The sequence below is a fragment of the Agelaius phoeniceus genome, chromosome 3, assembly GCF_051311805.1.
Source record: "Agelaius phoeniceus isolate bAgePho1 chromosome 3, bAgePho1.hap1, whole genome shotgun sequence".
Classification (NCBI taxonomy): domain Eukaryota; kingdom Metazoa; phylum Chordata; class Aves; order Passeriformes; family Icteridae; genus Agelaius; species Agelaius phoeniceus.
The window spans coordinates 32,847,303-32,862,534 of NC_135267.1; the positions used below are offsets into that span (position 1 = coordinate 32,847,303).

The 15,232-nt window shown below is 35.2% G+C and overlaps 1 protein-coding gene across 2 annotated transcripts in view; it reads right to left on the reverse strand.

Annotated features, from left to right (window-relative positions):
- PXDN (peroxidasin) overlaps positions 1–15,232 on the reverse strand; it is an 82,887-nt gene that overhangs the window by 22,151 nt on the left and 45,504 nt on the right. For both annotated transcript variants that reach the window (XM_077175023.1, XM_054629884.2), the window contains exons 9-16: positions 14,012–14,181; positions 12,820–13,092; positions 11,411–11,527; positions 10,011–10,169; positions 6,834–6,946; positions 5,681–5,837; positions 2,049–2,157; positions 1,462–1,619 (exon numbers count right to left, since the gene is read on the reverse strand). In XM_077175023.1, coding sequence (XP_077031138.1) covers positions 1,462–1,619; positions 2,049–2,157; positions 5,681–5,837; positions 6,834–6,946; positions 10,011–10,169; positions 11,411–11,527; positions 12,820–13,092; positions 14,012–14,181 — 1,256 coding nt within the window. The remainder of the gene's footprint in view (positions 1–1,461; positions 1,620–2,048; positions 2,158–5,680; positions 5,838–6,833; positions 6,947–10,010; positions 10,170–11,410; positions 11,528–12,819; positions 13,093–14,011; positions 14,182–15,232) is intronic.

Here is a 15,232-nt window from a genome sequence, read left to right on the forward strand (position 1 = left end):
ATGAAATAAGGATAAAAATTGCTATTAAAAATTGGAGTATTGGCCAATTTAAATGAAAACAGATTTATTTTATTATTCAAGTTTCCCTAAAAGCCAGGTTTCTTTGGATGTTGTAGGTCTGAAAAGTAAGATCAGATTGCAAAGAGAATTTCCAGTATCACAAAAAGTTGCCTAATTTTGTTTTTATTAACTAATATCCATAGGCTTTAATAACAGTTTTTGGTAAACCTTAGGTGTTTCACTATTATGAATCCTAGTCAATCAGTTCTCACACATCACATTTTATATATTGCTAGTACTGTATATTTATAGCATATATATTCAATATTCTTGCATATGCATCTAATGAGAACCAAACCAAACAGGGTGGCTCTTATAATACATCAGCCTTCAAAGAATTTTGAGTAAGGTTTTGTGGTAAACAATTCATCAAGAATTATCTACTCAGCTCTAACAATGAGTAACAAGCTGCTTTCACTAGCAAATGTGACAGTACACCACAAAGCTTGTTGTCTTTGGTGTTATAAATACTTGATAGTTCATGGCCAGTGTTAAAGTTTTCAGAAGTTACAATAAATACTCAATTATAAACATCAAAAAGAATATAATGAGTAAAAGTATTTCCTCTAGATTGTCAGTGTAGTTTTTGGCTATGTCTCAAGTCTCAAAAGCTCTCCTAAAACTCTATCATTATTTCCAAATGCTTCAGTCCTATGTTTCAAGCCTATCCACACATATATCTACACACATTAGCTGTATGTACTCCAGCTGGACTTCATGAGTTTGACTGGAATCCAATACCTAAAAGGCAGAAATTAAACCTCACTTTTTTTTTTCTAGTTATAAAAAGCAACAAAAACTGTGCTTCTCATCACATTATGTCAGTGTTAAACAAAGCAATTAGCTTAGTTTGACACTCATTTACAAAGTAGCAAATAATTCTTTGAATACTATTGTGGTACATGCAGAAACCTTGGTTTGTAAGGTATACAAATCCTTCTTGTTATGTCATATTTTCTCCTTGCCAAGGCACGCTGATATTAAATGTTTTTTCTTAAAGAAACAGGAACAAAACACTGCTTATTTTAACCGCACAAGAGAAAAGTCTGTTCTACTATGAGACAATGATCCTAATAAATAAACACACAGAGAATTAACAAACAGGATATATTATGCACTTCCATTATACTAAGTTCAAACAGCAGAAGAATCAGAATCTGAACTTTTTCCTAATATGTCAATGTGAGAAAAAGCACTCCACTCGGAGAGCTCATAGTTATATAGTGAACAATGTGCAAACCAAGGATGGAATTTGGTAAAGCTTTGCAAAGTCAAATACTGATTTCAATGTAATCATTCTGCAGTTGGGACCAAACGTCAGAAAATGAATGTCTCCTGACGTATAATGACTTAAAAAGGCAAATACATGTCAAAACAGGAAAAAAAGGAAAGAATACTGACTTGTTCCATTCAGGTCAACCATTAGACCATCTTGTACATGATCTTGAATAAGCTGTAGGGTCCTTTCAAATATTTCCCCAGCTCTTGCTTGCTCAACAGTGTATGGGTCCCTTGGGTATCGAAATAAGGCTAGCAAATCATTTGGAGAACGAGGACGACTGATAGATAATTTGGAAAGAAATAGTAAGTGTACAGAGGAGTTACAAAACAACACTACATAAATCATATAAATGTTCAGCAACATGATTAGTACATACCTTGGTTACTCATCTCAAAATGGAAGGCAAACCAAGAAGAAAAAAATTCAATAAAATAATAAAAAATTCAATATTTAGTAGTAATTAAATATTTAGTAGCATTTTAATATACATTATCTCAGCAGAACTGCTGCAGTGAACAGAGATCTCAGCAGGAGTGTATGAACAATAGGAATCCTTACATGTTAAACTGTTAGTATTCTCAGAAACAACCAGACACTAACAATGCCTTTTAAGTAACAAAACAGTTTCTTGTTTAATAAATCTCCCATTATTTCTAGTATATACAAAATTAATTCTGACTTCTCAATTAAAAAAAAAAGGAGATACCTGTCAAACAGATGTGTACGTGTTGAATTTATTGCTCTGTCAACAGTTGCAATTGCTTCCACAATTGACGTTTGTACAAAAGGATCTCCATTTCGGCTGACATTAGGAACTAGAGAAAAAGGAATTCACATGTTATTGCAAAAATGGCCACACACAAAAAGATACTTCCATAAAACAGTCTAGACACGACATCATTTCAGTTCTACAAAGTAAACCTTGTTCTTTAAGTCTTAGTTCATCCAAATATTAAATTCTTAACCATTTTGGAATGCTATCAAGGCATATTAAAGTAGAAAAAATTTAATTTAAAACAGAAGTTAACCTAAGCTTAAAAGTCATCTAGCTTATAACTCAAAACCAAGATAAAGATAAATGCATACAGTGTTTACTTGTCCTTTAATTAGACCTACAATTTCAAATGCAGATGACCAAATCAAAAATTAATTATTAAGGGGTTTTTTCTGGTGTATTATAGGTTTCAGGTGTTGGTATCAAAAGCCTGATCTATAACCACTGAAATCAATGCAGATTTCCGCTTTGATTTCAGCTAGTTCTGAATTTGTATTGACTTCAATTTAAGAACTTAAAGGGCTTACAGGAATGTGCTGCAAGTGGTACATAATGAGCATAATTTACATCATTGAATGAACATAAATTAACATTATTCTTCTCCTGGTCTCAGTATAATAAGCAACACAGATTAATTTTAGAGGGTAGTAAATATTTTTTTAATTTAGATCACTACTTTTTTTCCTACTTTACAGTTATCTATTTACAATTTTTTGTTCCCTACTTTACAATTATCTTTTTAACACTAGATTAAAGCTCACATGCTTAAATGCTATTTAACAACCATATACAATACTGGAAACTCAATAATGCATAGGCCTTTTTATACAGTGCTTTGTTGCAGCTGGGTGTTTGTACAAACTATGCAGGACTAATAACCTTCCTTTCAGTGTAAACTAAGAACTACCAGATCCAGGGGCAACAGCTAACAATTTCCAGAGTGTGTTTAGATTGGAGAAGTCACACAGGAAGAAGGGTAAAGTAGGGAAAAAGTCCAAAGCAAATATATTGGTATAAAATGAGCAGATGTACAAAATCATCTGACATAAAAACTGTTGTTTATAAGCTTTTCATTACTTCTTTTTGTTGCTTTTTTTTTCCCTAGGCAACTTTTCATTATTCCTTCCTAAGTGGCAGCTTAAATTGTCTCTACATGAGTTTCATATCTAGACCCACTTAATCCAACTTAAACATTTATACCATCAAATAAAACACTCCCTGGAACTCTATAGCTGCAGATGAAGCCCCTTTCTGTGCCCTGAGGCCAGTCTCAGGCTTTTGGCAATATATTCCCAACATCCAAAATCAGCTGACCCTTTCCACACTGCCTGAGGGCAGTAGTCCCTGATCCGTCCTAATTACCAACTGTACTTTCTTGACAGCTTCGTTTTCAAAAGCAACCATACAGAAACACTATCAGATAAGCTACTTTTTTTTTTTATTTTAGGAAAAAATGTCATTTACAGGTTTAAATCTTAAATTTTAGTTGTTTCAGTGTGTTTGTGTGCCTTGAATGATGTAAACAATGCAAAATTGCAGTCTTTAAAAATCCAGTGGCTGGTTACCCTCCTTAGTGCTGTCTACATTAGATGTAAACTTGGTGTTTACTCGCAGGGCTATCTTTCTGATTAATGGTATACATGGGCTGAATTATAAACCTTGGTCAGATGTTAACTTTTCTGTACTTGATTTTTGTTTAGATTATTTATTGCTAGCAGTTCTTTTTTTAGACTGATAAATGTTAGAAGTTAAAGCTCCTTGTAAGAGTCTCCCACAATACTTTTTTTTTAATTTGGGCAGGGAGGGGGAACGACTCTTACAAAACAATGGAAAAGGACAGAAGAAAATGGCTCAAGGAAAGCATCTTTAAAATATCCAACAGAGTCAGCAAAACCTGTTCACAGTTTCTATACACTTGCCTTTATTTGGTCTCAATCTTAGGAAAGTCTTTTGATTTAGAAACATTCATAAAACATTGCCCTGTTTAAAAGAAATGATGGCATGCAAGTTTTTAGGCATTTCTGGCTGTGCCATTATAAATACAATCGACACAGCAATTAACCAATACTTATAATCTGTCCACTTGTCCTCCTTGATTCTCTCACAGCATCAGTTTTAAAGCAGCCACAGCGAAACAGCATCTTATATATATCACTAGTTTGAAGGAGAAATTTCATTTATGGCTTCAGATGGAATGCAGATTAATTAAGTGTAGTTTCACTAAATTTAGGTTGATTTATGCTATAGTTTAAAAGAAATTATCCATATTACAATTATTTACCGCAAATCAGCTAATAAGTAGTTTTGTAGTTTGCTGATTTCAGCAGATGAGAATGATCAATTTACACCTGTACTAAGTGAATAAAACTCATCTCCACTGGGGTTTTATTTCATCTCATGGCTACATTTTTCAGCACTCTTAGTGACTTGAGAACTAGCTAATCTTTCCTAAACAAAAATGGGTTTTTGCTATGCATCTCCAGAGTAGCCAGATGAACTGATTTTCATAGACTTTCTTTCCTTTTCTACTTCATACATGTAGATAGAAACTTATTACTGAATGATTCTTAGCCTGACAATTTTTCTCTCCTAAATAATCTCCACAGAATAAAAAAATATTTTTCATAGAAGAAAACATAAAAGTCTATTAAAAGCCACCTAAGACAGGTAACATCATAGTTTTATTGATACCATGGCAAACAATACATTAGAAAAATCAGAGACACATTTTTATCAATTTAGTAAACAAAATACACAACATCCCAAATAACACTGGGAAACAATATCCAGTATATTGAAGATATCTTCACAGTAATTTTCAAAATACCAAAAAAATCACTGTTCTATACTAATCTTTTGAAGATACGAAAATATTATCTCATATTCCCAACTGAGAGGCAGAAATTGTACCATTTCTTTAATTTTCCATCAAAATTAAACTGAAAAATCAGTTTAGTCAATGAGTCAGAAAAGCACTAGGATCAATCTTTGTAGCAAATATATTTCCCTAGCTTCTTTTGCTGCTTTATTGCCATATATTACATAGTAATAATTGATAACTATTATTTGCCATTATTACTTTCAAATAATTAGAACAAGATCAAATATTCTCCTTTTCTTTCTGTTTTCTCTTTTAGCTTCTTGAGGTCTGTATGATGTTCCTGAACTGTTTTGCAATAGTTGCAGCCTAATTTTCCATGACATGCTGTAAGTGTCCCTTTGAAGATGCCAGAAGACATTAGTCGAGTTATTTCTAAAAATTAGACTGGGTATTTATTTGACTAGCAAATTCTAAAAGCTCTAAATAATATTTCAGGAAGAACATTGAAAGATTAACTTGAGCCCAAAGCATAGCTGGTTTTGGAGCTTAACACCTAGAGATATTCCTATTATGACATTACCATCTTAGTAAAATATGGGAAAAAAAAGAAAGAATCATGGGAGGAAAATAAGACACATGAATAAAATAACTAATTTAGTATTTCGACAACTTTGTTTCACCTTACATGTTAGACAATTAGGGGAAAACTAATAATCTAAGTCATACTGAGTCATTATCTTACCATTTACACTAAGCACCATACTAACAGAGGAGTATCCTATGGTGTTGCGGGCCACGCACTCGTAGCGCCCCTCATCGGCTGTGCCAACATCGCGAATGGTGAGAAACCCCTCCGGACTAACATGGAACTTTCCACTCTCAGTTACCTGCACTCCATCCTGCAGGAAAGCCCAAAGTTGACTTAATCAAAACACACTCATTTTCATACATGATTTTTTTGTCATCTTTTTCTCTTCTGCTTTAATTTTTTATTTTATATTTCTATTTTGTATGCCAAATTCACAGTCAGATAGTTTTAAATAAGCTTATATAGAAAAATCACATGTACCTCTAAAATGTACATTATATTTCTTTACTTCTAAAATTACTCATTATTACAAATCAAAGTATTTTAATAGGCATTCACCACATAGGATCTATGACCCAAAAATAAGATAACACCACTTGAGAACACACATATTTTATTTTTCTCAAAATTAACCAACTGAAATAGATCTCAAGAGCCTTACGTATATCAGATCTTCATGTGCTACATATTTAGAAGCTATTCAAGGTTCATTAGAGTAAATTTCTAATATTCACTAATTGAAGAATATAATCAGAAATAATGAATATCAATATCAGCAACTCATTAATTCACTGGTAACTCTGCTAATACTCTATAGTTTGATATAGAAATTATTACATGAATGGAAATCAAAGCCACAAAGAGGCTACCAGAAAGTTACCAAAGCCTGTCCTGGTTGGTCTCAACATAGCAATATCAAATGGCTCCAATACGCCATTTCTTATTGTTTTATATCATAATATCATTAAAAGTGTGAAAATTAGTAGGCTATTCACAAAGAACTGTCACTAAATACAGACCTTATAAGGTAACATAATGAATTTTAGCTGATCTGCACAGTAATTTGCATAACTACATATGTAAATTTATCTATATAAAATTCAAGTTTACTATCTATATGCATGCTCTGTATTACATACTTACTGATTGGACTTCAGGTAATGTTTTCAGATACCACAGGAAGCAATAATTTGGCAATATGCACTTTCAATAATTAATTATGAAGAGATGGAAAGGCCGCTGCCTTTTTGCAGTAACTATGTCTTATGTAATATGTAGTACATGCATATTATGTAATATGTAGTACCTTATTCCATGTAATGACTGGCTCTGGCTCTCCTTGAGCACTGCATGGGATCTGCACGTTTGTGCCAACCTCCACTGTCATGTCACTGGGAACACTGGCAAATACAGGAGTCACTAAAAAAGCCAAACGATACACTGATAAATTATGAAATAGAACTTGTGCAAAAGACAATCAAAAAATAGGTCGGCACTCTGGTTTTATCAGTTACTGAACATTTCTTAATCTATTACATGATTCTATCTGCAGGCTTTTTGTTGCTTATAATTTCGTTTTAGGGATTAAATTCTCTTTGAAGAAACTACCTTCCCATGGTGTGGATGTATATTCTTTGCTGGATAAAAAACTGGCTGTATGGTCAGGGCCAGAGATAGTAGTGAATGGAGTTACTTACACCCAGCTGGTGGCCAGTAACAAGTGGTGTTCCCCAGTGCTCAGTACTGGGGCCTGCCCTGTTTAATATTTTCATCAATAATCTGGCTGAGGGGATGAAGTGCACCCTAAGCAAGGTCATAGACAACAACAAGTTGGGTGGGGGTGTTGATCTGCTGGAGAGTAGAAAGACTCTACAGAGGAAGCTGGACAGGCTCAATAAATGGACTGAGGCCAATTGTGTGAGGCACAACAAGGCCAAGAGCCAGGTCCTGCCCTTGGATCACCCTGCAGTGCTGCAGGCTGAGGGCAGAGTGTCTGGAAAGCTGCCCCATGGAAAAGAACCTGAGGGTGGCTGGTTGACAGCAGCTGAACATGAGCCACATATTAGCATGTGCCCAGGTGGCCAAGAAGGCCAACAGCATCCTGGCCTGTATCAGCAACAGTGTGGCCAGCAGGAACAGGGCAGTGACTGTCCCCCTGTACTCGGCATGGTGAGGCCACACCTCGAGTCCTGTGTCCAGCTTTGAGCCCCTCACTACATAAAAGACATTGCAGCACTGGAGTATGTCCAGAGAAGGACAGGTAGCAAGTGACAGGACAAGATGAAATGCCCCTAAGTTGCACCAGAGGAGGTTTAGATTAGATATAGGGAAAATTTTTTGCATAGAAAGAGTTGTCAAGCACTGGAACAGATTGTCCAGGGAAATTGTAGAGCCACCATCCCTGGAAGTGTTCAAAAAAAGTGTGGATATGGCACTTAAGGACATGGTTTAATGGTGAACATGGTGGTAGTGCTACATTGACAGTTGGACTTGATGAAAGGTCTTTTCCAGCCTTAATGATTCTATGACCTTATTTGTGATGTCTGCTTCAGGATGATTTTAAAGTACTCTTAACTTCTAACATAATAGTCTAGTAGTTGTCAAAACCACTTAAGTTCCATTAATTTAGAGCTCTGAAAATAATTTCTGTTAATAGCTAAACCTGTACAAAATCATCAGAATGAATACTGCATTAACTTGTCATCTTTATTTTTTTGTTGTTTTAATTTTTCTATGTAGCGACAACTGCACTTTCTCAGATGATAAAAGCAAAACCTTCTACAACTCATTCAATTGAGTCTCTCAGTTTGACTTGCTGAGGCACTGAGTCTTGACATAGCTCCTACCTCCATGACACCTATAAGCCTCAGCCCTTAAAACATCAAAAAATCACCTTCAATTCTAAGGACAGAGTACACTGTTACCTAAATCCACTGTGAATAAAATTAATGTGCTTTTAAACTAGAATTTTCTTCAAATCCAAACTGATGCCTGGCACTCAGATATCATCATAAGGAGCACATACAAGATTATGAAGACATTAAGAATTCTATTTTTCCTGTAACATACACTGCTATGTTACTGATGTCGTGATACTGATATTTAGGGGGGAGTGGGAGAGGTTGGAGGCTGTGCTTTTACAGAGAAGTATGTGGCTCCATTGCAGTCATTTATATTACCAACCAAATCTGGCCCTACTGTTAAACTGTAGATAAATGCCTCTAAAGGACCAGAAACCAGTTCAAATAAGGCATCCACAGACAGGTGTCCAGCACTGGGAGGTAAGAGAATCTGGCTCTGTGGATGTGAGCTGAGTCATGCCAGCAAACAGACCTGGACCATTAATTTGTGTTTATTAACATTGACTTAAACACAGTGACCAATGACTAAACATTCCTCAGATGAACAGCCCTTTTGTTAGATGCCCAAAAGAAGAAAATTTCTCTTCTCACACAATTGAAAACAGCATTGCAAATAATCTGTGGAGAGCTTCAATTTCATGCTACATATTCAGCCTTTAATCTTGCATTTACTATCTTTAATCTTGTATTTACTATCTGACTGAATTTTGCAACCCAAGTGGCACAAAAACTGTTTTATTAAACTTTACTCAAGTCCAGTGAAATTTGACACAGCTGGAAAGCTATAAAACTTTTTTAAACTGATACTTGTTTTATATAATTTTTACCAACATTTTATATAGGTTAAAAAAAAAATCTCAATTTTGGCGAATCCATCTCCTAATACTACTCTTTACTAAGAAAAATCAATAGAATTTTTTTTCTAACAAACTCCTAAGCTCATTTGAGCCCCTTTTACTAATATACAGTTTTCAGTTAGGTCAGTAAAAAGAAATGCTTTGAATTACATGTTTTATCTCCTTGAATTCAGTTAAACATCAAAGTACTTAAATAAATTACGAGTGGTAATATGATTATAATTTATCCTAGAAGTAACTTACTTAGAATTTAATTGGAAAAAAAGCATAAAAAATGGAGTTTGGGGTTGGTATTTTAGGACTCTTTTTTGTGTCAGTTTATTTTCAGTACAAAGAATGACTTTTCTTTGTGAAGTTCATTCTGCTTCTGTAAAAGAAAGTGTTCTGTTTCTGGACATGAAACATTATGTTAATAACACCACTTAATGAACATCATAGAACCTTATTAGAAACAAGACTTTTCACAAAAGAAAATATTTTCCAATGCATAGGAATACTGTCATCCTCAAAGCAAACCTCCACTTCTTACCAAAAAAAAAAGTAAATCAGATAAATCTCTTTCCCAGAAGACAGACTGTTCTAAAGGAATGATACCCAGCACAAATACTGGTAAATGTCCAGACATGTTATTTGTTGGAAACCAGCTGGGATCTACAAGGAGATATACTCAGAAAAAATCCCACATGGTACTGTGTATTTTTGTGTAAGCTTAAATATTTCTCCTTTTTCTTTTTTTTCTTCCCAGCAGCTGTGCATGGGCTGTACCTCTGGGCTGTACAGTCAGGTACACAACGATCCGCTGGGATCCAATGATGTTGACAGCTTGGCATTCATACTGTCCCTGGTCATGCAGAGCAACTCTGGAAATCCTCAGCGTTCCAGTGGAGAGAACTAAATGTCTTCTGTCAACAGACAACTGGCCTCCTGAAACACACAATAACACCATTTGCTCCTTATAGCAACAAAGAATTTTTCCTTTGCGTCCAAAAAAGCGAAACCCAGGTTTTAAATTTGATAAAAAACCGGAAAATATTAAAGTTTCTTAAAATAAAAAAATCAAAAACAAAACAAACAAGAAATGAAGTCTAAAACCTTTACTTCTAAGAAGATAAACATGAAAAGCAAACACATTATGCATATGCACACAATCATAATTCTCATTTCTTCTCTGTTTATGGTAGAAATAAATATTTTTCCTTAAGGAGCATGCTAAAGCATCCAATGAGAAGGTATAAAAACACCAACATGTGTTACTGCTCATATCATATTATTGCCGTGTGTGCAAGACACAATTTATCTCATTGGACTAGGCCTAGATAATCTACAGAAATATAGACATGGTCCTGAAAAAAATGTAATATAAGAAAAATGGATTTACATCACTTTCTATACCCTATCCTTTCTTTCTGAACATTTCATTGGATTGGAGCAGTCTAAGCAGAGAGAGAAACAGGGACATTATCAGCATCAAAATGATGATCAATTTGTTAAGAATCTGCTTTATGTACAATAATTTAGAATTTCCTAAGAGTTATTTAGCTTGCTAGAGTTTTTTCACTTGAATCAAACGGAATTTTTACTTATTTTACTTACTGATAAAACATCCACTACAATATTTCTTCCTGCTAGATTTGGCTTAATGTCTTTAGAGCCATAACTTGATAAAATAGTCAGCAGAGTGCACCCCGTTGTTTCTGTCAATGTGCATTAAGTGACAGAGATGCTGGTACAGTACAGGCTGGACTGTTCTGGTTTCTGAAGAGAGCACATCCCACATAATTTCAGACCTCCAGTTAATGACAGCCATCTCCATTTCTTCTGCAGTACAACAGCAGTGATACATACTGCTACATGTAATTCGCCTCATATTTTTTAAACATTTATTATTAGGAATCTAATAATTTCTGAAACATTTATTATTAGGAAGTATGTATGGACACATACTTTAGTGATTCTTTTTTACCTAATAATGAAAAATGCTTGAGCAGCTATCTCCTGTGGGATACCTTGCCTTACCCAGCTAAAGGAGAAAGAGATTAACTCTGTTTCCTTCAGAGACTAAAGCATCTAAATAAATACATGCAGTTCCTTTCAGTAAAGAAGTGATTCCAATATGACTGTTAGACTATCCTGGTAGTTTAAAAGTAAGAATGGAATGCACTTACCTCCTTTAGTCCAGGCAATAACAGGCTGGGGATAACCTTGTGCTTCACAAGGGAAGTCAACGGTTTGTCCTTCGATCACTGTTTTGTCTTGTGGGGTGACAGTAAACTGAGGTAGAGCTACAGAAGAGGACATAAAGCCATTTCAAAAAGACAATTGAAAAATGCATGACTAAATTGCATACTATTTCCTGTATAAGTTGAAATAGCTCATCTTGGTGGAAAGACAGATGCTAATGCAATTCTTTACATTGTGACCGCCAGAGAGAAGACAGTTAGGGCAGCCACTTGTGCAAAAGGAACATTTCTCTCACAACCTGGCCTTGATGTCAGTGCAGGTATGTGGGATCTACTGTGACAGATCCAAAATAAGAGGCGCAGTAAAACCTGTTGAATCAAACATAGAGTCTTCCCTGGATTAAAAATGTTATCTTCTCTTTCTCTCAAAACTTCCCAGTTAAATTGTGAAGAAAAAGTAATGTAATCAAAACCTTCTTGAGCTGATTCTTTTCTTCCATGAAAGCAGTGAGTGGAGCGTGGGGCAGATTCGGCAGTAACGCTGTGCAGTAACTACTCACTGTGTGAAAAGTATTTGTTCAGCTCTCAAAATGCAATGATCCACTGGTAATAAATTAACAAACCACACAGAGAAGTTGTTTTGTATAGCTTTAGAACTCATTAAAAAGGTATTTGCAATCTTAACTGTTCGCCAACTAAGGATTTTAACATGAGAACGGAAGCAAATAAATTTAAAGGTTACTTAAAGTATTTTGTAAATAAAAGTTCCAGCATGAAAGTGTTTGCAAAAAATATTATCTATATACACAGGAGACTTCTGATAGTTGATCTCAAATACTTTATAATCATACTATTGACATACAATATCAAAATTATTGCAATCACGAGTTAGAGTACTTTGACTTTTGCTTTGCAGAAAAGCTGTGCTAATGCCTCAGCTGGCAGAATGATAGCTTCTATCAAACTCAGCAGAAAATATTTCCACATTCCCTGAAGTGTCTACAACAGAAAAGTGGCACGGATCTGTATTCAAAACTCCATTTCTAGTTCTCCAGGCACAAATTCTAATCTCTAGCATTTCTGCCTGTTACGGAAAATATTTAATCATTCAAAAATTTGGCAATTCTTGTTTGTTCCTTCATGCAAACAAAACATAAGAAATTAACATTTGAAAACATTAACCTTCTGATAATAATCACTGAAACATAATTTTCAGGGAAATAGTAAGTAATATCTTACTCTGTGTGAAATGTATAGCAACTTCCCCATGAACTACAATAGTGCAATTAGAAGTAAAAACTCTTATGTTTTTAGTTTGGCTCGGTCAACTCAGAAGAAAAGACAAATCCACACAATTTCAAGTAGTATGTCTCTTCCAGTTTAACATTATTTACCTTGGACTATGATGTATGCAGTGGCGTGGATGTTATCAACGGTGTTAGTTGCAAAACAGGTGTACTCGCCACTGTCTTCCTGTTTCACATTCTGTATGTAAAGTCCTCCTGAGGGAGTTATGGTGACACGAGGGTCATTTGGTAGAGGGGTTCTGTCACCTTTGGTCCAGGTAATTCGTGGCTGAGGGTGCCCAGTTGCACTGCATTCCAAGGTAACGCTCTCTCCAACCAGCACTTCGGTGTTTTGTGGGTGAATCACAAAACTTGGCCTGGCTGTGAGAAAACAGCAATGCCTAAATACAGCTTCTAGCTTGCACAGCTCTAATTTAGACAAATATAGTCTATAAATGGGGACACCCAGTTATCCTAGAACTTTAACAGACTCTAGGATACCTTTAATCTTGGTGCAAACTCTGCGCCTTGCTTTCAGTCTAATCTAACTGCAGATACCAATAGATAAAAACAAAAGCTCATAATTGCGCTGAAGTTTTTTTCTAAACTTCCATTAAAACAATTTTCAAACCTTTTGCTCTCCTATGCTGATGTTTATAAAGGTCTCTTCAGAATCATAGACATTGAGACTCAAAACACAAACAGGCTAAAAATTGCTGTAAGTGCACAAAAGCCAAAACTGATTAAGCTACATTTTAAGTAACCTTTCTCAAGTACATGAGTAATTTCCAGTGACATTTTAAGTTTACCTGGTGCTGTGCGTCAAAACAAAATGTTCTCACAGCAAAGACCATGTTTTAAAAACATTACAGTCCTGGACAGGAATTTAGTCCTTGCAAATATGAGGCCTTGGCTAGACAGAGCTAAAAGGTTCTTGAGCAAGGATGGCTGCACAGGGTGTGCCGAAGCTTCCATGAATGGCTTGATCAGCAACTTGTGGTTTTTGGTATCCAGAGAGAACGTTACTGCATTGAGAAATGTTGCAGTGCAAAGCCTCTTCTCCTAACCCTTCTACAGCCTACAAGACTATTATAAAAATTGCATACTACAATAAACATATTAATTAACCAGCTGACTTGTATTTTTGTTCTAAGGATATTATATCTTTATGATCTAAGTCTTAAGATGCCCAAGCCCAACAAATCTACATATCAAGTGCCAAAGCATTTTATTTTTTAGCAATCTTATTATCAAAACAACTCTCTATCTGAATGTAAAATTCAAACTTAACGTTCTTTACCTGGAGACTCAAAGTATCTAAGAGTAACTTCCTGAGTTTTCACTTCTCCAGCCACATTTTTTGCCATGCACTGGTAAATGCCTTGGTCTGTTTCTTGAGTATTCTGAATCATCAACGTGCCATCATCTAGCAAGTTTAGACGGGAATCTTCTTTCATACTGAGCTCATTACTGAGAAGAAAAGGATCTGCTAGAGTTAAACCTTTAAATCACAAGTGCAGAAAACTGCCAAATAATAAAACCCAGGAGATAAATTACCCAAAATAACTTGTGGGGGAAAAAACCTTTTACTTTGTTATAAATAATGGAACTTTACATTTTCTCCTAAAGAGAAGAAGAGGAAAAACAAATCATGGAACTGTTTTGCTTATGCAAGTAATGCATCTTCAAAATGAAAAGTTAAAATAAATTTATGAGGAATAGCTTACAGGGAAAAAAAACAACCAGTGAACAATACACATACCTGGTCTTTAAAAGGCTGTTCTAGTTAGCAAAACAATTAAAACTGTTTCTACTGGAAGTATGTCATGCAAGTTCAATATTCAAGATACTTTCTGCTAGGAGAGAGGTCAGTTGCTATAAAACTATCTTTGTGCCAAGCTCTGCCTGGATTGTTCAAGAAGCACTAATGAACTTGATTATACTTTGTACTGGTTTAAAATATAAGTTAAGGTCAGGTCTTCAGGTTAGGTCATGGATGAAAAGTTTCTGTGATGTAACCTAAGAAGTCTTAGGGGGGTTTATTAAAAGAACTTTTTCGCAGTCTACCCCTCATTACATGATGAAGAAAGCACAGAGGAGGGATGAGATCACGCCTTTTATGTACAAAGCCCAGCCTACTGATCTATTCAACATACTGCTCAACAGGCTGATGGCTTTTGACTGAAATCTTGCCATATTCAACTACCTTGCAAACAGCTCTGTTCTCATTCATGCAGCCAGGAAACAAGCCAGAGTCAATAATCTCTCACCCCAAGCTCAAATTTCTTCTTAAAACTCATATGTGTATTCTCAATACGTTTTCTTTGTGCGTTATAAATACTTGAGCCAGAGAAAATTTTAAAGAAATAATTATACCATTCAAGTTCATGGCTCTGTTCTTGACATACTCCATAAATGCTGTGCCTTTGCTGCACTAGGGGTTCTCACTGACATCAGCAAAAAGATATAGAACCAGGACTCTAAACCATGCTATTTCATCTGCAACTGACTAATTAAAATG